The sequence below is a fragment of the Toxorhynchites rutilus genome, chromosome 2 (genome assembly GCF_029784135.1).
Source record: "Toxorhynchites rutilus septentrionalis strain SRP chromosome 2, ASM2978413v1, whole genome shotgun sequence".
NCBI lineage: Eukaryota > Metazoa > Arthropoda > Insecta > Diptera > Culicidae > Toxorhynchites > Toxorhynchites rutilus.
Genome location: NC_073745.1, coordinates 50539681 through 50567407, shown reverse-complemented (window position 1 = coordinate 50567407; position 27727 = coordinate 50539681). Strand labels below are relative to the sequence as shown.

At 39.9% G+C, this 27727-nt stretch overlaps 1 protein-coding gene across 6 annotated transcripts in view; it reads left to right on the top strand.

Annotated features, from left to right (window-relative positions):
• The window catches only part of LOC129767180 (transcription factor collier), a 124168-nt gene that overhangs the window by 36259 nt on the left and 60182 nt on the right, over nt 1–27727 (top strand). For all 6 annotated transcript variants that reach the window (XM_055767806.1, XM_055767809.1, XM_055767807.1 and 3 more), the window contains 2 exons: nt 18620–18693; nt 19966–20034. In XM_055767806.1, the coding sequence (XP_055623781.1) occupies nt 18620–18693; nt 19966–20034 (143 nt within the window). The remainder of the gene's footprint in view (nt 1–18619; nt 18694–19965; nt 20035–27727) is intronic.

Here is a 27727-nt window from a genome sequence, read left to right as displayed (position 1 = left end):
GTAGAGTGAATTGCTAATAGTCAGGTAATAGTCTCTTGCCCTTTTCATGAAGTCAGTGGTTCATTTTTTTAGTAAGAGAATAAATTACCAATGGCTCGGCATTCGATTACCTTTCAGTATTGTCAGTGAAAACTATAGTCACGCCATACGGCTTTGGGAATGCAGCGAGAATTCAACAGTGTTCATTCGATGTGATTCGATGTTTTTGACCACGGCGACAGAAAAAAATAGAAATAAACTAAGAGAAAATTCGCTCGTTTTATACGCTTACAATAATGGATTTGAATACTACATTTTTCCGCTACTAATACCAAGGGGTATTTTAACCCTTTGCGGTTGGAATATATTCCCCTTGAAAGAGATCCTCTTATCTTTTCACGCTAATAATATTTTGTTTTTACCGCGTACCGTTACCTTTTGTTCATAGATACTTTATAAACATTCGTGAAAAAGTTCACTAGACATTAAAAATTGTTGAGAAAAAAATTAAAAAATGTAATCTTTGAACAAAGTATTTAGTATGTTTCCTTACTGTGGTGGCTGAGAGCAGACAAACGAACGCAAAGGATTAAAAGATATGCTCGACCCTAAACCTAAATCATCTAGAAAAACACACCTTAGGTGAAATGGGGAAAAGTTCATAAGATGAAGAAACACGAGTATCCTTTAAAAACTGAGTATTTTCATTAAAAAAAAAGTAATTGGTCGGAATCATCTCCGAAATATCTCAGAAACAGAAACTTAGGAAGTAAGGCTTCAAGAACATTGATTCAAACAAAAATACTGAATATGTAATACAGGAAACCCTGTTATTGTGCGGTATTCTTTCTGTGCGAATTTTTTTATTGTGCGGTTGTTTTTGTGGGTACAGTAAAACCTGTTTTTGTGCGATTTTTTTGTACGGTTTTTTTGTACGGTTTTCTGTTCTTGTGCGGTTTTTTCGTGCGATTTTTTTTGTGCGATATATGAAAAGAAGCATATTTGACGAAGTTATCGTCTATTTAGTTTTTTTCGATGGTTTATATGCATTTCAGTGGGAAAAAAGCATATGTGCGTCTCAATTATACACTTCTGAAATCATTCCCCTCCTCCCATCAAATGCTCTAAGTTTTTCTAAGTTTTTGCATGAAGTCATATCTAACAGCATCACGCTTCGGCATGCAACTAAAAGCACAAAACAGCCACGCGCAACCGAAGAGGCAAACTGTCCCATCGCAAAGCAGGGAAACAGAAGGAAATTGAACGGCGAACGGCGTGAATCTGAGTTATTTTCTAGGGGGAAACTTTTTTTATGCGATCTACCTCACAGAAAAAGTTTTTTTTTAAATGTGTACGGAACACGGGTTTTTAAAGCTACTGGTGAAGTTTTGCACGATTTTTTTATGCGGTCCCTATCCCCCGCACAAAAAAGGTTTGCCTGTATATGAAAAAAAGTATATTTGACGAAATTATGTCCCATTTAGTTTTTTTCGATGGTTTATATGCATTTCAGTGTGAAAAAAGCATATTTGCGTCTAAATTATCCACTTCTCAAATCATTCCCATCCTTCCATCAAATGCTCTAAGTTGCGCATGACATTATTTCTGATAGTAACAGGTTTCGACATGCAACTAAAAACACGCCACGCACAATTGGATTTGAATTATTTTTTTGGGGGAAACTTTTTTTATGCTGTCTCTATCTACCGCACAAAATAAGATTTTTTTTAAATGTGTACCGAACACTGGTGAAGTTTCGCACGATTTTTTTTGTGCAACTTTATTTCAAATATCGCTCCGCTACAATCAACAGTATCCGAGTTATGATTTTTCTGAAAAAAACACAAATGAAAACACATAAAGGAGAGTGGCCCTGAACCTTTCCTTTGACAATACTAGGAATTCATCAGGTAGCATTTTGGTGGACCGTGTTTCCGAACATGTAAAAAAATTATTTCAGGTTGGCATCTGTATCTCTTTTTTATCACACAGTAAACAAGTTTTGCTATACAACTCAATTCTTAAGACGCCAAGAAACAAATACTGCAGGTTCCTAGTGACCTTTACATTTTTGGAGATAAGTTCAGAATTATCCTTCTTTACATACTACTGAAAAAAAATCGTCTTGAGCCAAAATGGTCATGTGACCTGTAAGCTTGGGTAGAGTGTACACTTCGTAGTTGCGCTCCGTGATTGACCTGAACCAGCGAAATTGCACAAAGAACACAATGAACGACGCTGACCACATCCTCACAGCCACCAGGGAAAGGGAAGGAATGTTAGTACGATATTCGCGGGGAAATGGTCATCTGATCTTCGAAAAGGTAATAAACCCTTCACAGCAGACATGTCGAAAGTTTCACCCAAATTGCAGAGAGAGTTGTTGAAGACTGGTTGGCTCGATGGGGCAAGTAGACGAGGGTTAATCTGGCGATTTTCTCCAGCGAACAAGACATCAGACGGGAATTTCATGATACACACCAAACCAACACTGTACGACCAATATTTACGCGACAAAACCAAAGGGAAAAATTCCCGAGGAAGATTGGAAAATTTTTCTGTTTCAGAGAGCGATTGAGCCTCTTGCGTTTTATTGCATGCATTACATACATTACATTACATACAATTTCATAATGGTATTTTTCCAGCCACGGTAATAATTTGATCAACTCTAGCAAAAGTTATGCAACATTTTAGATTTTTCTATCAAATTTCATCTAGAGATTCCAAAAATCCTCCTCACTGTCGTCCATGCTAAAAGTTAAAAATGTTAAAGCCAGTAGTATGGAGTTGCACAAAAAAACGAGAGTTCTACATTAGTTTTTTTATGAAGACATGAATATTTGTATGAAAAATTAGGTGTATGAGACAATAGTTCAATAATATAATCTCAAACAAGCTGATTTGATATCCTAATGAAGGATTCAATTAGTTTTTAGCTTGTGGGATATCTTAGTCTGAAGATGGATGGTATCTTCGCTGTTGATCCATTGTAATCTGAAAATTATCATAGATTGTTAATGGAGTACTCGAATCGTTCGTATGAATGATCCATAAAATGTCCCACTAAAAGTGCTACACTGACTTTGTATGCTTCTAAACGTTAAACAGCTATCGTAATTAGTATTCTGGAACCATAACTAGTAATATTTCCTGTGAGGGTGGGTTGCTCACATCCTCACAATCCATTACCCAGTCTAATCTTCGTGAGACTGTCTGGCCTTATCCACCCGAAGAGGAGAGGAGAGTGAACTGATTATATCATCAGGCAGACACGTGCTCTGTCCAATGAGCAGCAACCCAACGCAACGCCCTCTCGGTTAGCGCTCAGTCAGAGCCTCTCTCAAGACTGGTGGTAGATTAAAAACACCTCGCCGGCCCCCGTCCCGCCCGCTTCTGTTTAAAATTTCAACGATTCAAATTGAACGATAAGCGAAAAACCCGCACTCGAAAACGGTTGCTTCAACGCCTGCTCGGGCTGACAGCGAATCCATTTAGATATGGTCAGCGTGATAAGATCTCAATCACAGGCACAAGCATCATGCTGTCAGTCAGTTGGTTGCGTATGGTTTGCTTGTGCTGTGAGTGTTGGACCCTATGTCTTTTTTTCCATACATACTCTTCGACACATAAGTAGGCAATTATGCAAGTTTTATCCCCTCGCACAACTCGGCTGAGTGGCGAAGAAGCGAGCAGTCGTTGTTGTTGTGTGGAAAGGGGTGATTCGGAATATAATTTTATTCCACTTTGAACACCGAGAAGGTATCGAATATCCTATTAAAATGCTGTATGCCTTTTTGTTGCATCTCTGTTGATCGGCACTGCGATAAAATGCTACTGTATTATTACAACCAGTCAATCGACTGGAAGTTCGCCTGTGAATCGAGAGGGTAATTTATCACGTTTGAAGCGTATGGCAGCACTTTGAACGTGCGTACTCTCATCCTCTCGCGCACAAATACACATTCGTTCGGGTACGGCTCCCTGTCAAATTAACAATTATCGGTCTATGATGGAAGGGTCCTCGTTGGACGGACTTACAGGATCATTTATTCCAATTATTTCTAATCGAATTGCATCCAATTTGTATGCTGACTAACTAACGCATTGTTCCGGCGTTATTGCTAATTTATGCCACAAGTGTGTGACAGGTTAACGAGAACTGTCAGAATTCGATGGACTGGAACAACTAGTGTCCCATTTTATGGGCAATCAATCGGGGTGTCAGAGTCCGAGTGCCACTTTAAATTGTTATGAACATTTAGATCGAAAAAACAATTTTAGTTTTTAAAGAGAAAAAATTGGTTCGATAGTCTCCCGAAAACGATGACATCATTCCCATCAAAGTTAGATCATAATCCACCAACTGTTACCATTTTTACCCAGTTATTGCACCTTTATGTTCCCTTTTCTTCCTTCTAACCGATGGCCTCACTCACGAGAAGCACACAATGGAACAAAGATTAGAACCCAATTTATTATCCCTCTTCGCACTCATCGTTATCTCTTTTACTTTTACTTTTTTTTCGCTCTCTGTTGCGACACAGATTGATGCTGCAACAGAACACGGCGTGCGAGGGTCGTTTGCCAGGCCGGCATAATTTTGGCAAGATTTTTAAGGCCACCGTTATCCTTCCGGATTTCGGGCCCCGGATTTGGGCAGAGAAAGCCGAAAGCGGCCGGGTTAATAGATATTTGCCTGCGCCTCTCGCCTTTCCTCTGGCAGGAAAATCGAGAGGGTGTCATCAAGTAGGCTTTAGCGTAGGTTAGGGATTTCGGTGGCCAAAGCCAGAGGGTTCGCCAACGCCAGCGGCAGGATCAGGTTTCTAGTTGCTCTAGTGGATGCATGTGTTTTCCTTGAGCCGTTATTTGAATTTAATTGATTTACAGATGTGCGGATTTTGGGATAAAGCTCACAAAACACTGGTAATCCGTTGTTTGGTTACAATAATCGGGGCTATACGGGGTCGATGTGAAGCGGATACAAGGGGTCGCACTATTTGTGTGGATTGTGTTCTAGCGCTTAACACAGGTTTGGGATGTATTATGTTTCGCCTGTTTTGTCGTACATGAGGCGTATCTTTCAAAGATCGACCTGTGACCGATTTTACTGACAAACACGTTGCAAACAGTGAACTTCTACATGATGTTTTGAGAGACATAAGACACTAAATTGTAATGTCAGTCAGAATTCATTTAGTATATCGAGGTGAAGTGAAATCGGTATATGCTATGCACATACTGAAACATCGATTCTTCTTTCGGCTGTCGTTTCATTGGCGTGTCTGAATAGGATATACTAATCGTTGGTTGTATTATCAAATCGTCAAAGTATCTCATTTCGCATGCGAGAAGAGACACGCAACTATTCAATAAAATGTTTACTCCGCTTCATTTCACCAAAATGGATTGCCCCGGATCGTCTTCCAAAAAAAAAGATATATCAACAGAGGCATAGGAGGCAGTCACGCTTACCACAACACGACCGGTGCCGGCAATTGGTTTCTCATGGCCTACTGCACACTGAATAAAGTGGAAATTGGAATGCAGTAGGTTAATTTTTGAGCGATGATTTGTCAATGAGAAAGTAGTTGTCTGAATTCATTAACAAAAAGACAATCTCTAACAATCTGACAACCTCCTCAATCAATTATCCATTTCCGGCCCTTTTTTCGTTCATTCTGGTGAAATGGGGAAATGGCTGCATTTAGAAGGAGGTGGATAAAGAGGTTTTTTGTTTTAAATTACATCAGGTTTCATAATTTGTGGCTAACCATGATTGCCACCATACAAAAATTCGAAGTCTCGAAAATTCATAAAAGTTCGATGTTCCACAAAGTTCCTCAAAATAGTTTTACCATCTTGGACTCATTTCACAACTTCTATTTTATATGAAAAAAATTAAAAAAAAGATATATATTCTAGATATGGCAAATTAAAGTTTGTTTTGGTAAATTAAAAAAGAGTACTTTTTTTCTCTCAGTGTATATTTTTTCACGTTTTAACATCAATACTCTATAACTCTTTCTAAGACACGTTTCCGGTACGACTCATAGTTCTTGAGATATAAATTAGGCGTCGTGCACAAATAACGTAACGCGTTTAGGGGGGGACGTTACTTTCTGTGTATTAGAGATAGGAAATTGCGTTACGTAGGGGGGGAGGGGGTCCAAAATCCGGATTTTTAGCGTAACGTAATTACAATAATGAATCATTAATCTATCATTTTAAGCTGGACCTTCTTCAAACACAATTTCCACTAAATATTTGACATAACACTCGAAGTGCGAAAGACGCGTATTAAATAAAGTTATTTCGTTGTCATACGTCAACAATGTGGTCGCACCTTGTTGCACAACATTTACACTTTTTTTTCTTACTTCTTGAAATGGTTATACACTGATTTTCGTAAAGTTTAATGTTGTTGGCGTTCATCACGGTCGGGAAGCTGGTTACTTCAACTTCTTCCTTGACTTTCTGAACAAAATGCAATGGAATTATTTATTGCTACATCATTTATTGCTACATCATGGGTTGAAATGTTTGAAATTCCTTTGAAATTGCCTTCAACCACACACCCCAGTATCGATATGCAACGCTTTCACAATCTGTGGAGCCTCTCGAAATGGTTTCGGAAGTTTCAACATATTTTCATTAGCTTGGGAAAATTTGCTTTAAAATTTGAAGTGTGATAGTTTCACATTTCTGAAAGTTACGCTGTATTGAGTATCGTACGTGCCTCGATTTTATACAATTTGCAAAATGGAATCGAATTTGCGACAACGAATTTTTATTAAATTTTGCGTTAAAAACGGTTTCAATGGTGCGACGACATTGCAAATGTTAGAAAAGTGTTCTGGCATTGATACTCTAAAAAAACAATCGTTTATCAGTTGCTCGAACATTTCAGAAGTGGGCGAGAATCCGTGAGCGATGATGCGAGAAGTGGTAGACCATTGACATCGAAAAGCGACAAAAACATCAACAAAATCAAAGAATGGATGTCCGTAGACCGCAAATTGACCATTAGAGAGATAGCAGAGGAGTTGGACATTGCTTCAAGATATTTTGGTTAATGAATTGGGTCTCAGACGTGTCGCTGCAAAGCTGGTGCCAAAAGGCTTGAATTTTATGCAAAAAAGGAACCACGTTGACATCACACAAGATATGATTTTCTAGGCCGAATCTGACCCAACATTCATCAAGCGGATCATTACTGGAGACTAAACTTGGATTTATGAGTATGACACGCAATCCAGAAATCAAGTGAGTGAATGGCGTTACGTGGATTACAAGGGTGTTGTGAATCATGAATTCCTTCCACAAGGCCAGGCAGTCAATAAGGAGTATTAGTGCATCACTCAAGTGAGAAAAAATGTTTAGTATAGAAGAAGTGTGTAATAAGCACCCCCTAAGTGAGAATGAATTTATCATGACCGTGCTTTTAAAATTTAAGGTAACAACTACGTCAGTACTTTTATTTTGTATTTTATTTTGTAAGAATTTTATTTTGTAAGACGCCCAAATTCTAAATTTCCAATCATACGGTGTTAAATGGCCCAGCAGAAGTATGATATGCCCATGAGTTGTTTCTCTCACAGACTATAAAGCTCAGAGAAACAACTTGTATGAATGAGAGATTCCATCAATCTATTCCCTTCATGCCCACCAGCGAAGAGAAGAAACCGTTCCTCCGGCGAGCGTGTTCTCCCAGTATTCGTGCATTAATTCTCCAGTCCACGCTCTTGTTTTCCTGCATTCTCTGAGCACATAATATAGATGCCAGATGTGAAGACATGTTTTCGTTTTGAAAACATTTAATTTTGTGAAAACATACTGAGGTCATTTCAAAGAATGTGAAAACAATTGTTTGTGTGATTTAACGAATATGATTTAGAAATATCGTGATGGTTTGCTCATTTTTGTTCATTATGATTACATTTGAAGACATTTATTCGTGCCATGCAGAGATATTTGGAAAAATCATCTGGCATCCCTCACATACAAGCTATTTCTCTCGTGAGAATGTTTACGGCCGAAAGTGAGCAAATTGCCCCGATCGAGGGTATGCCACACTGCCCGATGATAAGCTGAGGAAAATGTCAAATTGAGAAGGAAATGAATCCTTTCTTACCATTTTCTTCATCTGAGATATTCACTGGGAGCTCGACTCAATAAATATGACCCACAGTTATCGCCTCTGAATCGGTTTCAAGCAACAAAAACCTTATAGAAATGATGTAGAAAATTACATCGAAAATTGCTTCCAAAGAAAATTATTTTTCTTATTTTTTTTAAAGCACGTTACAAATGTAAAACTTGCATGGTCGGATTCTATCATTGAGTAGCACGATTGCGATTGTTTACGAGAAAATCAGGCGGGTCAAATTGACGGCAGGCGCGTTTTAGACACATCTTCTCTATCTGAATTCTGCGCCGGGTACATTTTGCGCTGTAGTGTTTATGAATTTTGTGCACTTCGCACCAAGAGAGAATACGTGTTTGCTTTGAACGCGCGCTGGTGAAAATTAAACTCAAGCGCAGCGCTGCGTATGTTTTCTGAAGACTGGATGAGATAATGGAAAAATCGAAGATGGCGCTGATGGCCATATCGCAAATCGAATATAATAAATGTTTCAAGGATTGGATCAAGCGCTGGCATAAGTGCGTTACAGTCGATGGGGAGTACTTTGAAGGGGACAATATCGATATTGATGTATAATCTTGTATTTTTCATTTCCTGGATAAATTTCGGGAACTTTTTGATGAAGGTAGTATTTCCTTCTTTGTGTGTCGCCACTAAAAAGAGAACATTTGCTTCACTTTATGTCTTCTCGGCAACAAAATGAATACGATTGTCACGAGTGATTTGAATTTACCACTCTCACCAGTTTCTATGCGTCAAATCTTAAACAGAGCAATCAACTGTGAGAGGTATGAAAAAAAAAATCATCGTTTTATCGGATGTCAGAAACAAGTGAGAGAATTCCACAACTGAGCATTCGGAACTCATTCTCCCTAAGAAGAATCGAGTGACTCTGATCAGATTTTGTGAGACTTTGATGATAATGAGTTGCAGCACTTCTTACTAACACGCAATTGACAGGATGTAAACAAAGCACTACAGAGATAAATTAAACAAAATTCGGGTACTTTCTGTTAAGCGAGAAATTATTTTAAGTTTATTAAAGGTTATAATATCCGACTTAAGGTAAAATATTTAAATAAAGACACGTTTTATCAACTATTTAAAAAAAACAGATTGAATGTAAAGATTGATGCAAACAAAAAAAAAGTAACCCAAGAACCCCCAAGACACCAATATGTTCGAACCAGAAGTCCTCAATAATCTCAACTTTTGGAACCTACGCAAGCAGACACAAATGATCGCGTTCTACAATAAATCAATCCATGGACGAAAACCAAAACAAACGAACATGAGCACGTACAATCCCGTAAAACCTACGGGAAATAACCAAAATCAAACACCGTCGAATCCTGACCTCCGAGATAGGTGGATCACGAAAGAACAAAAAAAAATTGCACCGGACCTGCCTTGGTGTGTTAAAATTTCACCGTTCATAACCGGACACGCAGCCGGATCCACGGGTTTTGTTTACATTTCAAATCCGTCTCCTGGGGAGGGAAAGTGATTCCCGTGCTGGCCACCGTACACCACCGCCACCACCACCATCACCGTTCCGGAACGCTAGAGACTGAGCACCGAAGGATAGCTTCGGCCGGAATTCTCCCCGTTCGACACATTGTCGAAGCGGAGAGGCTTACAATTAGATTGATTGAATGTATCTGCTTCGAAATCCACAAAAAGTCCGCCCATAGGCTGTGGAGGCTGCCATGGTGGGGGCTGAGCTTCCGATGGGTATGCTTCTCTGTGCAGAAACCAAAAAAAAAAGCATAAATAAAGCCGTCTTGCTCTCGACTGGCTTGACTCACCGGTAGCACCGGTAGCGAACAAATAATTCATGAAATTTTATTTATAGACTAAACGGTGAACAAAAGCCAGGAGTGTAATCGGCGTAAATGGTGGCTTTCGTGTCACTTTTTTTGTTCGTTCCTCCTGTGTGTACCCGGATAGCATAGGATTACAACGTTTTTGTTTATAAACATTGTCATGCAAGTTGAGTATTTTATCAGTTATTCATGGATCCATCGTGAGCGTCCAGCGAGCAGGAAAAAAAAATGCGAACATGTGTAACTGTGTTTGCACAACTTTTTATTTGCGTGTTTTTTTTCCCTGGCTCACTCGAATTGGGAAACCCAAAACAAACAAACCATTTGACAGGGCAGTAAACAAAGCATCAACACCGAAAAACCGAATCCAATTGCCCAAAAACAACTGCGTTTCACGGGCGGCTTCCGTGGCGGTATCCGGTTTCCCGGGAAAATAAAGAAATCAAAATTATTAATTGTGCTTATTTGGCCAGAGTAGTTGCTCGTCCCCTGCCAACACGTGGTTTTTTTTTCTCGAGGTCACGTGCCTCGGTCGCGTGGCATCGATAATCAGGAACAAAAATGAAACACAGGGAGCATGATTAAAATTTACACAATCGCTTCCAGCCGCCGTTTGCTAGACAAATAAGGGGGCGTTACGGAATTCGATACTTGCGCTGCCGCCGTTCGAAGGGAAACGCATTTGTGAGAAGAGGAAATAATCATTTAAATATCACTAATCGGATCGGCGGGGGCTGGGAAATTTATGTTGGCTAGGCGCGCGCATCCAGTCAGAGGATATCTCTGCAATCGGTGTACATATGTTGCAATGGGCGTTCGGCTTTGTGATTTCTCCCGTCTTTATTTGTTCTGTATTTATGATAAGTGCGCTCGTGTCTTCTTTGTAACGAAACGAGATATGGATTCTTAAATATGACATACTGTTTATGACGCGTGGCACTGCGTTTCTAAACAGCGTTTGTATGACACGTTGTCAATAGCCAAAATTGCACACTCTCGAATACACAATTGAAACATAAAGAAATTAAAAGCCCATTGAATAATTGAAGAGCAGCGGAATTCGCTTTTTTTTGTGTCCACAGTTTCACCTGTAACTGCCTTCAAATTGTTCGCCCTCTCCCGTCTCTCACTGTTTGTACAGCAATTACAGTATAAAAGCACTTTTTCCGCTTTGATTGTTCACCAGGTTGACCGGAGTTAGCAGTCATCATCATCCACCCCCGTTTTACAGTCGGTGATCCTGTTATTTTTATTTACACATTTGATCCTTTCAGTGGGCAACAGCAGCACTCCCCACCCACGCTCACATATCCCCGTCATAATCGGTGCTCTGCAGCTATCGCGGAACACAGTAAACCATCGGACACACAGCGCAAAACGCCGAAATAAAAAGACCTCTGAACACACAGAGAACCAGTTAGGACACAAGTGGAAAAAAGGCAAAACAAAAAATACAAGAGCATTTTATGATGAACTTTTGTTTCCTCCGCGTCGTGCTGTTTTTGTTGGTTTTGTTTGTTTGTTGCAACTGGCCGAAGTTTAACCCGGATTGCCATTACGTCTCCCCACACTCGCTCCGCGATCTTCCCGAAACTTTAGGATTCGTGTTTTTGTTTCAACCATTCGCTATCTGACCTCGCTTGCACATATTTCGCTTGGTCAGTGTTTTTGGAGCACACACACTCACACACCCGCACGCGGGTGGAAGAGATTTTACCTGTTTCATAATGCATGCCCCCTTCCGGCCCACCGGAATGGGTAGCGCTTACCTGCATACCCATTCCGGTGAGTCGTCCCACAAAACGGGGGGACTTCCAAAGGGTTTTGGATTGCCATAGTTCCCATGGATCGCGACGCAAGCCTTCAGCAAGCCTCTGGGTGCATCATCCTGTTTTTTTGTCCGGACTATCGTTGGTTCCGCTCACCGTCGTTATTGAATTGGCCTTTCCGGCAATGAGCAAGCTCAGCAGCTAGTGGAAGATGAAATGCCGAACAAAGTGGCGCCGATTAAGCTGAAATATTTATTAGCATGGCGGGGAACAGCAAGATTTAACGGAGGGAGGATGTTAATTAAATGGTGGTTCATCCGGTTCCGCGATGAATTGTAACCGCTTGCTGGGCTATGTAAACATTGATCGAGTGTGATGAAATCTAATCAAATGAGGGATTCGATTGATAACGGTGTCTTTTTGTCCGAGGTTGTTTTGGTTCAAGAAATACTACTGAGTTTCTACAAACTCTCTCGAGTTATGACAAATTTTTGTGACTGGGACGCCGAAGTATAAGTAAATCATTTAAATTAATAATTCTATTTCTATCATTTCCATTGTGTTCAAAAAATTCACATGATCGAAGTCTCCAATTCTTTAGGGAAACCAACCGATATAACTCATCTATTTCAAGTGAAACTGGATCGTATATAAGATTATAAAAAATATATACATATAAAAATATTGTGTCACGGTGTTTGTGGTCGAATTCCTCCCAAACGGCTCGACCGATATTGATGAAATTATGCACAAAAACTTGATATGCATGAGAATACGTCGTAAACTACATATGATACCGCTAGGGTACCAATTACTAATATTTAATGATTTTTCTATTTTTTTTTTTTCATAAATTTGGCTTCAAATAATGCATAAGCCACGTATTTTAACCCTCATCTTCTATTTTTATTCGCGATTGTAATATTTTTGTCGACAATATTCAAACAATTTAACCATCATTCGTTTTTCAAACAGAACGAATTTATTTACGTTGTTAAATGACAGATGGCGTTACGTCCACTTAATTGAACTTTCATCCACACTTGGGCATATAACCTCAATTTGTCTAAAGCCAGACGCATCGCCGAAAGTGTGATTTTTATAAATTACTAGCTGACCCGGCAAACTTCGTCGAGTCTATTTTTCGTTCTCACATTCACCTTTTTCTTATTAACCGCATGTTCATCGGTCCACTCGTAAAACTGTTCATTGATTGATCCATGCCCTTAGAGAGGGGGTAGGTTTGTCGTACCACTACAGAACCATGTACCAAATTTGGTCCCATTTGCTAGATTAGTTCTTGAGTTAAGCAGAAATTTGTGTTTTGTTGGTCCATAGAAAGGTCGGAGGAGTGTTGAACCACCTTAGAAATGTTTCTTGCTCCCTAAAACCTCCACATGGCAAATTTTGTTCCGTTTGCTTGATTAGTTCTTTAATTATGCAGAAATGTATGGCAGTCCCCCCCCCCCTCAGAGAGAGGGAGTGTCTATTCACCATAGAAACATTTCGTGTCCCCTAAAACCTTGGCATGGCAAATTTGGCTCAATTTGCTTAATTAGTTTTCGAGTTATGCAAAATTTGTCTTTCATTTGTATGGCAGCTCCCCCTTAGAGAGAAGGGTGGAGTGTCTAACCACCGTAAAACATTTATTGCACCCCACGACCTCCACACGTCAAATTTCTTTTCATTTGCTTGATGAATTCTCGAGTTATGCAGAAATTTTTGTTTCATTTGTATGGCAGCCCCCCTTAGAGAGGGGGGTGGAGTGTCTAACCACCATAGAAACATTTATTGCAACCTTAAACCTCTATGTGCCTTATTTGGTTTCATTTGCTTGATTAATTCTCGAGTTATGCAGAAATATTGTGTCACAATTGTTTGGCAGCCCTACTAAGAGAGAAGGGAGGAGTATCTAACCACCATAGAATCATTTATTGCACCCTAAAACCTCCACATGCCAAATTTCGTTTCATTTGCTCAATTAATTCTCGAGTAATGCAGAAATTTGTGTTTCATTTGTATGGCAGCCACCTCCCCCCCCCTCCTTTAGAGAGGGAGGAGGGGTCTCGAAATATCATAAGAACCTTCCCCGACCCCAAAAACCCCTACATACCAATTTTCATGTCGATCGGTTCAGTAGTTTCCGAGTCAATAAGAATCAGACAGACAGACAGACAGAAATTCATTTTTAGATATATAGATTGAAATACTTCAAATCATAGTTGCACGGATTAAAAAAAAAAGAGAATTATGCTATTGTCATCAATCGTGATAAAACACCTGCTGGAGAGCACGCCTGTAGAATCAATGCGCAAGCGTTGCTGGAATCATATAAGACGACTGCACAGTGACGCGAGAAATTTTGACACACAATTCGTACGATGTTATTCTTCAATGGTACTTATCTGAGATTTCAATGCCAAGCAATAAGCCCTGAATGTATTCTGAGTGACTAGCTCTAGAATATGTGTGACTATAGTACAAGTCAGAAAAAGATTTCTTTGACGAAAAATCCCCCAGCCGTTCTGAAGGGCCAAAACGGATATTGCATTAATAATAAAAAATGAGATCCAATCAACGGTTCTTTATTTATTATGAACATCTTTTCTCATTTTGAATTTTGCGGTTAGAGAACACGAAATAAACAAGAGAGTGCACTCGATGGATTCTTCTGTGTATTATATATTGATACGACATGGTCAGGACAACTTCATGTTACGATGTCGTGAACTGTACCAACAATTTATGGTCGACATGTACGTGAAGGTAAAGAGCGAACGACTGCGATTTCTACGATAAAAACAACAGAAGCGGCGTGAGGAAGAGTACATTCACTAGCGAGACGCTATCATGAGTAAAGCCGACACAGTCTTTGCTATTGCCAGACCAAAGCGCCAACATTTTTATTACAGCGCGTGTGTTCAAACAAAAAAAAAATAAGTCCGGTCGAGTTAGGTCCCACATATCGCTGGATGTATTCGGTTGGATGGCAAAAGCTGAGATTACCTCATTCACATTTTCTCAGAAATTCCAAATCCGTCTACTAATCAACAACTTAGAGTTACCCGGACGGATTGCAATTTTGCATTCTGTAATCCGTTCGACTCATGTCAAATCGAGCTGTGCAAATGTGACAACCTCTGATAGAGATTAAATTGCTCTACAAATACGGATACATTAGTTTGACGTTTGTTTTGCGTCAAGGCACGTTTTTTTAAACTTTTTTCGGCGGTTATCGTCTCTAGCGCTTCATTCTTCTGTATATACCAACCCCACATAATCATTTAATTTTCAGCACATACGCTACAAACCTGAACATTTTCGTATCCTTAAAATACGAAATCAAATAACATGTAGCTTAAGTCCACAATATGGATGTAGCACCATGGGGAAATTTACGCTAAAGTCCGTTTCCACAAGATGACTCAAGGTACTGTAAATAGGCGACGGCATCAACTGATTTCGGAATCGTGGAGTGTAGACCAAATGTTTACAAGTCAAGTCAAGTTTTGCACAACAAGTTCAATTCTTATTGCGTTGAAAACGTCGAGTTTCGTTGCAAATAGGCACCGGGAAGTTTGAACGCATCGAATGTTTGTGAAAGTTTATGGTGACTCTGCACCATCGTATGGAGGGAATGATTTGGATGCTTTAAAAGTGATGGTCGCGGTGTTAAAGGCAAAAAGCGCCTGGGTTAACCGAAAAAGTTTGAAGACGAAGAATTAGAGACATTACTCGATCAAGATTTGTGTCAAACGCAAACAGAGCTTGCAGAATCATTGGGAGTAACTCGACAAGTCATTTCTGAACGACTCAAAGCCGCAGGATACATTCAAACGCAAGGAAATTATGTTCCATACGAATGGAAAACGTGAGATTTTGCATTTTGCCTTGAGTTATTTCGAGCGTCATTGAACAGATCAACATGCGGGGACCTGAAGGTGGCAAGTCCTTGTAACTCATATCACTTGGGAACCAAGTTTAACACATCCTACATGTTTCGTTATTATCAATCGGCCCGAAAATCAAAGGGACGGTATTCGTTCATCATATGACCCAAGTCAAAGTGATATTGAATAACCATCCTTAATTAATTCCCGGTCAAACTAATCCGCAGATGTGCCGTCGACTGTCGATCTGGGCTTACGGTTCAACAATTCCTGTCCTTAGGGGCCTTATTGCCAGCCACGTTACCAATGGTTTCATCACAACTTGTGGCTCAGATAATGAGAGGATATGTCTCCAATGCGTCGTGTTCAACGAACCAAATGCTAGTAGGAGATTGGGCACCTGACATGTCTTCAACGACTCAATCAAAACGGTGATTGAGATGATTTGCCCCCTCCTGCGTCATGTCCAGCGGGTTCAAATCTACCTTAGGTGTTGGTAGTACTTGAACAGGCACCAGACTTGCCTTAACACATGATCGCATAGTTGACGTTGGATTATGTTAGACTATTAGTTGCATGTCGATTTTTGAAAAATTCCATACTTTAACTCTTTGATAATAATTCGGCATCCCTGAAAATTGAGTTTGATTGGTGAATGTTGTCGAAGTGGAATCAAATATGCTGAAAACTGCCCTATGTGGCTATGAACGAGATGGCTTCTGCATTTTGTATGCTTACACTTATGCTGAACGTTTTACAATGCATGATAGATTATTGTAATGGAATTTTGCGAAGCGTCCAATATATCAAACCACATTATGTACACTCATTTCAACGTTATAATACGTGGCCAAATATTGTATCATATTCCCCTTTATTCTACGCAGCGCTTGAAAAGTCACCCCATCTGTGTGGTGTTTCTGAAGCAGCTAAAGATGGTTGATTCATGTTTCATTGTTGCCTTGCGTAAGCAATACAGAAGCTAGTCAAATGTTATTTTTGTAAATGCATCAATGCATCATTCTCAACACGCTATCGATCAGCCGGTGCGGGGCTTACGGTGCAATATTTTTCTTCTCTTTAGCTGCATTTCAAACGTGCGGTCGACCAATACGCCCAGCAGACTTTGCAGTGGTTTTTTTTTTATCCCATTTATTTATTTAAGGCTCATTAGCATTTTAGATGTAACAGAGCCGAATTTTAATCGTGTACATGTCACATGGTTATCATATCTATAATTAGCACATTACACAGTTGTCATTCGCCAGTATTCCTTCTATACCATTACATATGGTACATTCACACAGTAGCCATTTAGGCGTAAGAGTATTCTATCTGTTCTTCCATTTTCCAGTTGGACCACCGGACAGCGGAGACAGTTGATTGATCATTGTTGAGTTATTTATAGAACAGCAGCCCGATGTGTCTTGCAGAGCAGAGCAGTTGTATGGATGAATCGATCTTATTTCGACCGTGGATTGATCTCCATCGCTGATGATTGTTGCGTGGACGTAGCTATTCTGTAACAACACAAAGATGGTCAATGAGGGCCCTGAGTTTTGAACTCACGATCGATCGCTTACTAAGCGAACGCGCAACCAATGTGGCTACGGAGACCCCCAACTTTGCAGTGGTAGTGATTTAGTAATTTCCCAGCTTATTTGACAATGTGAACGATTGGTCAGAACCTCAATTATTGATTTCTATAGCAAAATCAAATTGGAACGTTTTCAATTTTTCACGAAAAAAAACTTGATGAAGAGAAATCGATCTCGCTACTTACACCCCTATGAGCCCCTCATGTATTGTTTTCTTAATTGTACAATATCGTCAAATAAGTATATCATGAAAATCAATAAGGTTTATTCAAGGCATGATTTTTTTTTATATTGTTGAATTTTCAAAACAAACAGAACTTTTTGGTAGACCAACAAAAGATCCCGTTTGAGCGTATCCAAATAAATTTTCACAACTTCCACAACATGAGGTCGATCATTGTCAAAAAAAATAATATTCCTCATGTAACTGTTCATCTGATCCGCAGCACGGAAAAAAATGTCCACGATATTAATTTCTTCGTAATGGAATGGACAAGTTCTAGCAACTTATATCGAACGACATAGTTGTAAACAAATTTGAATTAAATCGTCGATACTTTTACTCGTCCGCTGTTTACCTTGTTTGCGCTGTTTACTTCACCGAGTAGTTCGGAAGGTTTGTCAGTGACAGCTAAATTGTCAGAACATTCTTGACCCGCGATTTATATCGTCTAGCCCTAGGGCTGGGTGAGGTCAATAGCAACGTTTAACCGGGTTTCAAGATGTATTTTTTCTCGTGGTTGTCGTAGAATATCTAGTAATTAGCTCTAATGAAAGAAATAACTCTTTTCCGCTTCTAATAAGTGAAAAAAATAAATGTCCTTCATCTCTAACAGCTCCATTTCTCATGATTCTCATTCGCAATGATTATGCAACATTTCACTCTACTCAACAGAAAAAGTGTTCGTCTTGCTTACTGTCCAGAAATTTGTCTTCAGAGCTGAGCGTTTCCTAGAAGATTTATCAGTGAATAAATTTTCAACAATGACACAAAATTCGACAATCCAAACACTGTACTGCAGAACAAATTTTTTATACGGAACTGAATAATATTAACAGATGTTAACAGAATTCCTCCGTAGCATCGGGAGAAAAAAAGCTACTTTGAAAATAAGTATTTAAACATTGTTGAACATTGTTTTTCAGCAAGACAGAACTATTTCTTGCAGATAGTATAACACACTTAAAGATCCTCCATCCATTCCGTTGACTGTTCAGGGTTCAAACGCTCCCCGTGCCGCTAGTGTTATTAATAGTCTCCAAACAGCATCCCCGATCGGGGGCTGTTGACACGCGACGACACAAGGAACTAGGCTGTTATTGGAACATCTAATACTAAACCAGAAATCGATACGATATCACCATGTTTTTTCATCACATCCATTTTCTTCTTCTCTTTCCATCCACACAGGCCATTGTCTACGAGGGGCAGGACAAAAATCCGGAGATGTGCAGGGTACTGCTCACCCACGAAGTGATGTGCAGGTGAGTGTTCATGGTACTGATAACCGCCAACCTCGGCCTGACTGACAGCACGTTTGTTCTGAAATCACAGCCTAAGAATATTCACTCTGTCAGCATCTGTCCGATTTGTTGGGAGAAAAATTAAAGCCTTTATCAGGCCAGGACTCGTCGACCCGGGGGAGAGGGAAGAAGCGAGCCAATGCCGCACTTATACAATCACAGAAATGGGGAGAACGACCGACAACAATAAAATTCAAAGACAAGGATATGCGGAAAGGAAACCGTTTCAAATCGGGTACAATATTTTTATGTTTGATTCTTCATTTCTTGCCGGTCACGAAGCCGGAACGACGTTGCACAACACTACTAAAGGAAAATGGCTTTCTCGTAGTCTGTGTGGGTGGGTGCGTGCGTAGAAGTGCGTGTCTATATTTTTATGCCTTGCTGCTTGCTGCCTTGTGTCATATGTGTGTGCAACTTCAATTCCCTGTAGAGCACGCCTTTTTTTCTCAAGAGGTTTCATTCCGGCGAGCCGAGCAGCCGTCCTAATCCCCGGGGAAGTATCGGAAAAGGCAACCGGCGGTTGGCAGCAGTGGGAGCGCAACCGATTGGCTTAGCTATTCTTGAGAAAAGCAAAAATCGAATCCTCCACAGTTTTCCTTCGCCGGACGTTGCCATCGATTCCGTCGGTTTCAATAGGCCCTCGCACGCACCCGAGACGATAGAGAGCGAGATGTCAGACAGGGGGGAGACCAGTGAGGCGTCTATTCATCCTTATACGTTGTCGTAAAAAGTTAGATGCTGCACGGAGCGAACAAAAAAGGCCAAGAACATCGATTTACACACTCCATGTTTGCGGAGCTTCGCCTACAACACAAATCTAGCATAAAGGGGCCAATGAACATAAAATTCAGTTTTATTGTAGCGACCGACGCGCGTATCGATTGCCGCCTGGAAGAATGGAAATCAAACGAGATGATGTTTGGGAAGAATGACTTCAGAAGGGGCTAACGAAATTAGTAGAATAATAAGTCGAGAATTTGGAAACGACCGAACCACCATAGCACCTTCCCATCCGGGGACACATGTTTCATTATAACACATGAGCATACTGTGAACACACAGCAGAACCTACGATGCTAAAATTCAGTCAGTCAGACCGGGATCATATTGCCAAATTTTACCCATACGCAAACCGCTGCCGGTTCCGTAGATAATGACACAATTATTGCCGGCAGCCACTTTGTGAACGTGAAACGTAACTCAATTTCGCTTCTCCGCTTCTAATTCTAGCCGATGTTGTGACAAGAAGAGCTGTGGCAATCGCAACGAAACCCCATCAGATCCTGTGATTATAGACCGGTAAGTAATCGAATTATGATTGTTTCATGTTAACGCCACAACAACGGCATGCGTGTTGATGCTGACGCTGCTCTCTGGTACACCTAGGTACGCGTTAATTGCAGCGAAACGCTACGATGTGCTATTAAAATAATTATTGTAACGTGTCATAGTGGGAAGGAGTGGTCCCGGAGTGTTTGATAGGCAAATATTTGCATACGGATTCTGAGCGCTTTAACACATCTCTTTCGGTGATAGAAATACCCACTTCAATTGAAGTGACGAAAAACATGCTATCCTTTTTTGTCAAATTATCTGTTGCTTGCCATCCTTAATCGTGTCTGTCACGTGATTCAAACTCACGTTCACCATTTTATCAGGTTACCAGTTCAAAACACCAGCCACATCTCGTGTCTCAACTCATGAAGATGGTACCTCTTTCCGAAGTCTCCGAGAACGCCACGACGATGCTGTCCAATTGATAATGTCAACCTTCATCCAAACATGCCAAGCTGGTCGGCGGAAACGCCACCATCGATGGAACGAACCGGCTACAGCACAAAAAGCACACACATGCCAGAAGCGTGCCAGCTAGTTAAATGCTCCGATTAAATTATTCATACAAAGTCGGTGCGATTATGTAAGACTCCTTCAGCCTTGGCCCCTCCGCCGTTTCCATGTGGATCATCATCATCATTTACATAAACGTGTATCTTTTCCTCTGTCCACTGTGCGTTCACTTCCATGCCCGCTTCGTCCTGCTTCGGCCAGCAGCAGTAGGAGAACACACACTCACACATGACACCTTCGCTGTCAGTTCACGAAAAATTTCCATCTGGCTTCTCCAGGCAGGCTGGCTGGCTGGCTCAGTGCATTAGGAAAATTAAAATAAAAATTGGACGAAAGAAAACTTGAACCTTCCCACTCGGAACTCGGGGACGGGGACGAAAATAGTTTCCAAAAAAAAGCGAAGAGAGCCGTCCCGCACCGTCGTGGCGATATCTATTATCGTTATTAGGTACCGTTCTTTCGGGCTGCTGATTACGACAGGACAGCGCGCGATGATCCTGGTGTGCTCGATATGAAAATGTGGTCAACGCTATCAATCAAATTACCCTGAGAATTGATTGAATGGATGCGTGCGAGCGAACGATGGGTTTTTGGTTGATTGTGATGTAATTACACAGCGAAAGAAGCTGATTTCAGAAGTTGTCCTCAGCGCTTTCGGTGTCTTGAACAAAGCCGTTCGGATAACCCTGATTTCCAAGTGCGAAAATGTTTTGCTACGTGAACCACATTGTTCCATATCTGTCGAGTTGGACAACAACTCCAATTCTATTTCTTCTTTATTATGAGTATTCTTGGTAGTGGTAGTTTTGTTCCTTATCGCAAAATATTAGACCTGAATTTTAGATTTTTTTTGTTATGGTGCTCATTTCTATTTTAGGGTGGTAGGAAAAATGAACGTTTTCGCCTTTTTTGTCCAAAAATGACTTTTCTTCAAAAATTTATAACTTTTGTACTATGATTTTTCAAAGTTAACCGATGGTCTGAAAATCATTTTTCCTCTTTTTTGACGATGTTGACGACGATGACGTTTTTTCAAAAATTTCTTTCAAAACTTTTGGACGACAGATTCAGATAATCGACATATTAAATTAAAGTTAAATTAAAGTCTTTTCTGTATTGCATATATCTTTTTTCTGTATTGTAAGTATTGCAACTGGATTTTAAATAAACATTTAGTGGTCTTCTTATGGCATTGAGATGTAAACAACAAGCGGTTTTATGTACCACAAACAGTGTTGCCATATGTGTCACAGTTTTATATTCTCAATTGGATTGGAAAAAATCTTCATCATCTGTACAGGGAAACTTCCATATAACGTACACAGTTTCAATGGGTGAAAATTGTTATCGGCACTGAGAGTTTCATGTCAATCTTTCGAATTATAATTGTATTTCGGAAACTTATACAAATTAAAAATCCTAGAAAAATAATCTACCTGTGTATTGGACATTGTAGTAAGCTGTTATAGTCTTATGTCTGAAACCAATCTGTACCAAGACTTTCATATCGAGGCGAACCAGCCCAGGAGGCTGGAAGCCTCTCAAATAAAGAATATAAAAAAAATATATAGGAGGTTGTGTCCAAGACACGACCGCATTGTTGACGACGAACTACGCTGTAGTTAAATTCAAGTCGCTTGTTTATAAATGCGAATATTATTTTATAATGCTATGAAATTTTAAAGATAGCCATTCTACCAGTTTGGTCGCCCTGAAATATTTTTTTCTTGTAGAATCATTTGACGACTATTGTTTGATGAATCATTTTTTGTCCTCACAGAACAATACATGCTCGAGATAAGCGCAGTTATCATCCTTAGGCTGATGTCACATAAGGCGGATTCGCCGCCGCGGATATCGCGACGGTTTTTTTTCTCGATATGAATTCGCTTTCAAAACCGCCCCGCTCTGTGTAACATGGCTCATTCACAATACACTGTAGATCCTCCGCTACGGTTTTACTCGCGGAATCCACGGCGGCGAATCCGCCTAATGTGACATCAGCCTTAGTGGAGAAAGTTCTGCTACTGACAAGCGAATCCAAATCACATACAAAATTCCAGAACGACATTTACTTTCTTGGTGACTAAATAAACGAAATAAACTCTTTCTGTTAATCTCAACAACCTAGAAAAGAGTAGCATTGCTTCATTATGGTCAAGATTTGCGCAAATACAATCCTAGTTGAAGGGAGTTTTGCAACTGGCACGCGAACCCAAATAAATAAATAACTTATTAAAACTTATTGAAGAACTTGGTATTCCCTAATAATTTTTTGGTGCACAACCTTAATACCTGCTTCACCATAACGTCAGTTCAATGCATTGATGCAATGTCAAAGGCACCAACGAAGCCTTTATGATGACGGAAAACAAACAATGTCAACTGCTAGGAAAAAGGCTGAATATTTGCCTCAGCAGAGATTCATTACTACTACCCTAGCGCAAATATTTCCTTTCCGCTATCTCCCCTCCTTGTCACCACGTTCGGATCGACATGTTCACCCGCAACAGCACAATACGTTAAAACGCACGTACGTACACATACAAATATCCATATATCGATGGCTTGAAACAATTGAATATGCACAAACTTATTTCCGTTTTGCGCTCAACAGAAGCCCTTTTTGTTAAGATTGCCGGTCTAGATCAGCTTAGCTGTCATCCTTTGTGGAGAGAGTTTTGCTACCGTCATGCGAAACCAAATCACAGACAAAATTCCAGAACATATATGTTCTTGGTGAGCTGACGATAGCCTAGCTTGATTATTCCCCACACAATTGTGTAGCTCAGAACCTTAATGCAATGGCGTCAGTTTGATGCAATGATTGCCATGCTAGAGACATCAGCGAGTCAGTAATTTGGTCGCGTCCACAGCTCAATCCGAAACTAAGACATGTGAGACTTTCAACTTCTTTAGTTCATTCGTCTCTAACCTTCAAAAAGCCTCTTGGAAAACTTTACTTTTTCCTCGTATTACTCCTCCACTCCTCACCGTCCAGCTTGCCCAGCAACGATGTTGTTCAGTCGGTGTCCTCGCGAAGAATGAAAGTTTGCCTTAACGAGATCCACTGTTTATACTCTAGGCAAATATTCCACTTCGTTCTTCTTCATTTCCTTTGTTCACGGAGACTTTAAGTCTTGCGATTTCCCCATCGTTGCTCGTCCATAAGTTGCTCATTATTGACAGCTCCGTTCGGGAAAGCACACAAATGGACAGAACAAATGTATGGGAAAATGGAAACGCTTATAGTTTTCATGAATTTTAACCATTTACACACCATGGAATTGTAATGTATAGCCTTATCAAACAAATCTTAGAAATTCCGATTCGTTTGGTATGTAAATCGCCAAAACCCGTTCGCGGCATAAATAGTTATTAACGTTAACCTTATTTCATAAAAACGTGACCTGTTTTCTGATTTGGCACCCTTAATGAAAGACGTAGTTCTACGTCGAAAAAACTTTCAATATCAAATTTGCATGTGTGCATTCATGCTCTGCAATGTGCACGCCAGACTTGTGCTGAAGAATAAAGATGTAAGCGATCATCTTATCTATTTACTCTTATGATTTAATTCATTTAGAATACGGAGTATTTGTTCATTTTATAATAGCGATCAAAGTAGGCGTATCTCAAATCTGATCTGTTTCATTTGAAAAGGATGCGATAACATACAAACTCTCTTGAAATATATTCGTTATTTTTAACAACCAAAATATTGTCTAGAAATAAATTATATGGCAGAACAACGTTTGCCGGGTCAGTTAGTACTAGCATAGATACATTGGTTGTGTCTATTGATTCCACCATAAACAACGTAATGAATATGGAAATGAGGCAATAGAAAATAGTCGCAGTGCATTTTGTATTTCTAAGCACGAAAAAAAAATTCGAAAAATGGTTTCCCATTTTTTGACGTAGAACTACGTTTTTCATTAAGGGTGTCAGACCATTCTACTAAACAGTTATTTCTACAATTTCGCAGCATTCTAAAATAATAGCCAAAGTTATCAACAATTGACTTGAACAAAATAACAGCGTAGTACTACGTCAACAATGTGGTCGTATCTTTGACACAAGCTCCTATGTTTTTTTTTTTGTAAAAAAAAGATATCAGTCATAGGCAAACCAGCAAAGTTTTCGTTACTTTTACAAAATGTGCAATTCAAAAACTACAATCTCCTGGTAAAATGTAATTTTCCCCTCACTCTCAATGCGATTAAAACTGATGTTAGTGCATTCTATTCACAATGTAAAGCTTCTTTGATAGAAAAACATCTCCTAAGACTATAACTGAAGCATGTTTATGGAACGTGGAAATTGTAATTCTATATGTTCTGTGTGTTTATAAAAAAACATAAAAAACATACTTCCAAGAGACATAAACCAAATGTTTGAGTTCAAATAAAACCTTTTAAGCTTGGTCCTGATCGTATATAAACTGTTGATAATCTTCTTGGTGGAACAACAAAGAAATTTCACGTAAACTATTGCACATTTCATGAACAAACAAATAACTATGAAATATATTTCAATCGTATTATCTTTACAATCCGATATAATTTTTCTAACTATCTGTTCGTTTGAAAATGCGACAGATTCTATGTTTCAAAAAATCAGACATCATAATCCCAATCACGATTCAGAATTCGCCAACTATATTATCTCAACTCAGGGTCTGGACTCTGAATCCATATTCTGAAACACAGCACTCATCTTTTTCCGCCTGGAACTGAAAGTCAAATTTGAATCTGACTCCGAAGTCTCGAATTCACGATCTTGAATAGAGGATCGAATCTGAACTTGGAATCTGAACCCGTATCTGAGTCTGGAATTCTGATTTATATATTTCTTTAAACAAGTATTCCATTCTAAACGTGTTCGTAGGAGGCTTTCAATAAAAAATGATTCAGTGACTTAATAAAAAATAATTTCTTCAGTGATTTAATGAAAAAACATATTTCAAGCAATTCAGTATTTTTATTAAAAACATAACGGTTGTTCTTCAAAAAAAAAAGTCAGTGAATGTTGGCAAAGGAGCCGTGCTCAACCGTACGGCGCGGCTTGGTGAAGATGCTCTCACAAGAGCGCTGGACTGCACTGACATTCATCTTCCGGATGCAATTCCGGATCCTCGTGGTCAGACGCTTGGTGTCCGTGGCCCGTCAATCATTCTTATACACCAGGGCACTGAGGGAGCCGAAAAAAAATTCGATCTGACGGCGCTGGGGCAAGTTGGTCGGGTTCCGTTCCTTGGGTACGTACGGTATCTGTTTTTCCTCGAGGAACGCCAACGTCTTCTTGACGTAATGGGTAGACGCCTTGTCCGATCAGAAGACGTACTTCCCATCAGAATGGTGCCTCTCGAAGAACGCAACCAGAATCTTCTCCAAGTACACCTTCTGGTTGATGGCAAGTCCGCTCGGCTTGTTAAACCAGGGCTTTGAAATCCCTTTGTTGCAGATTACAATATACAGCATAGCTTTCTTCTCAAACTTATGCTTGCATTTGTACTTCACCCCGGGAGGTATGGTCGCTGGTATAGTACCGGTCATTGCCGGGAATGTGGGACTGCGCAAAATAACTCTCGTCGTCCAGCACAAATGACGTCCCGCAATAATTCTTCGTCATCCACCGACACTAAGATTTCACGGACGCTATCTGCTCGTCCGTGTACTCTGGGGACCTAGTCTTCTTCCGACAGACGATGTCCTCTTGCTTGAGAGTTCTGTGGATGTAGGAATGAGAGCAGCGAAAATTTCGGCCGGCGTCACGCAAACTCGAACCATTATTGTTGTCGAACTGCTTTTTCAGAGATTCCTTCGTCCATTAGTTTTTCGTCATGATCTTCACCGGACGGCCACTACCGGTCTTCCGCTCGACGTTCCGGTAAACAGTGCTCACCGGCACATTTTCGTCCCGAAAGTGGTCTACTGTAAACATTCTTCCTTGACTTTCACGTGTTTCCAAGAACCGTACAACGCGCTCGCGGAGTGCTTGTTGTTTCGACGCCATCTTTGATGGAACTGACAGCACTCGAGCGAAAAGAAACAAGCGATCCCTAGAAACGGGTCCCAGAGAACAATTCTCTCGGTGAGAACAAAATTTACGCTTTTTATTTATTTATTTTTTTTACAGAAAGGTATTAAAATCATTCTTATTTTTTATTGAACACCCGTTATAAACTGATTTTTTTAGTCTGAAACATGAATAATGAATTGCTGATAAATCAGACTATGTATCATCGAATAGAACAAGTGGTCGGTGTTAGATCAGACCGAACCATGTGACATTTTTATGATTTCGAGAAAAACGAACAGAAAGTTTAATGCTCTGCAATTGTCAAAGCATTTAATTTTTTCGTTCAATATCGATCTCAGAATTGTTAGCTACTCTCTGGCAATACATTGACGTATGATAGTTGTAAAAAAAACATCAAGCTTAGGATGAAAGGGGTGTAAGTGATTTGATCGATTTCTCTACATCGACTCTCTCTTTTGGTCATAGCATAGCCTCAAATACATTCCCAGCTATATTTGACAATATGGAAGATAGGTCAGAACCTCGCCTATCAGATTCTACAGCGAACTTAAATTGGAACGTTTTTGCAATTGAGTTATTAACTAAATAAAACGTTGATGAAGAGAAATCGATCAAGTCACTTACACCCCTGGCATTCTAAGCCTCTCAATTAACAGTTGTGAGTCAAAGTGTGCCATTCTGCTATGAAAATTGGAGCGCGAAGGATTATGAGTTTGGAACTGTATAAACATTAGTTTGCGTTCAGCATTATAGTCTCTGCCATCTACTGCTGGCATGAATATGATTGCACGGCAAACATGTTAAGCATATACTTCCCATTTTCAATCATCTTAGACAGTATTCGTCAATAGAATCGCCAAATTTGAATTCATTGCCATCGCTACATCCTAAATCGCACTCTGAAATAGTACATTTTGCGATCATTCACACTGAAGAGCAGCATGTTTCACTGATCCGTTCGGTCGGAGTGGACCAAGTTTATTTTCTAATATACTCCGAATGTGCACATTTTAAACTAACGGGTTCAAGCACATTTCGACAAGGTACCTATTAGCTTCAAGAAAATGTTTTGTTAGTTTGATTTGTTTAAATTAACATG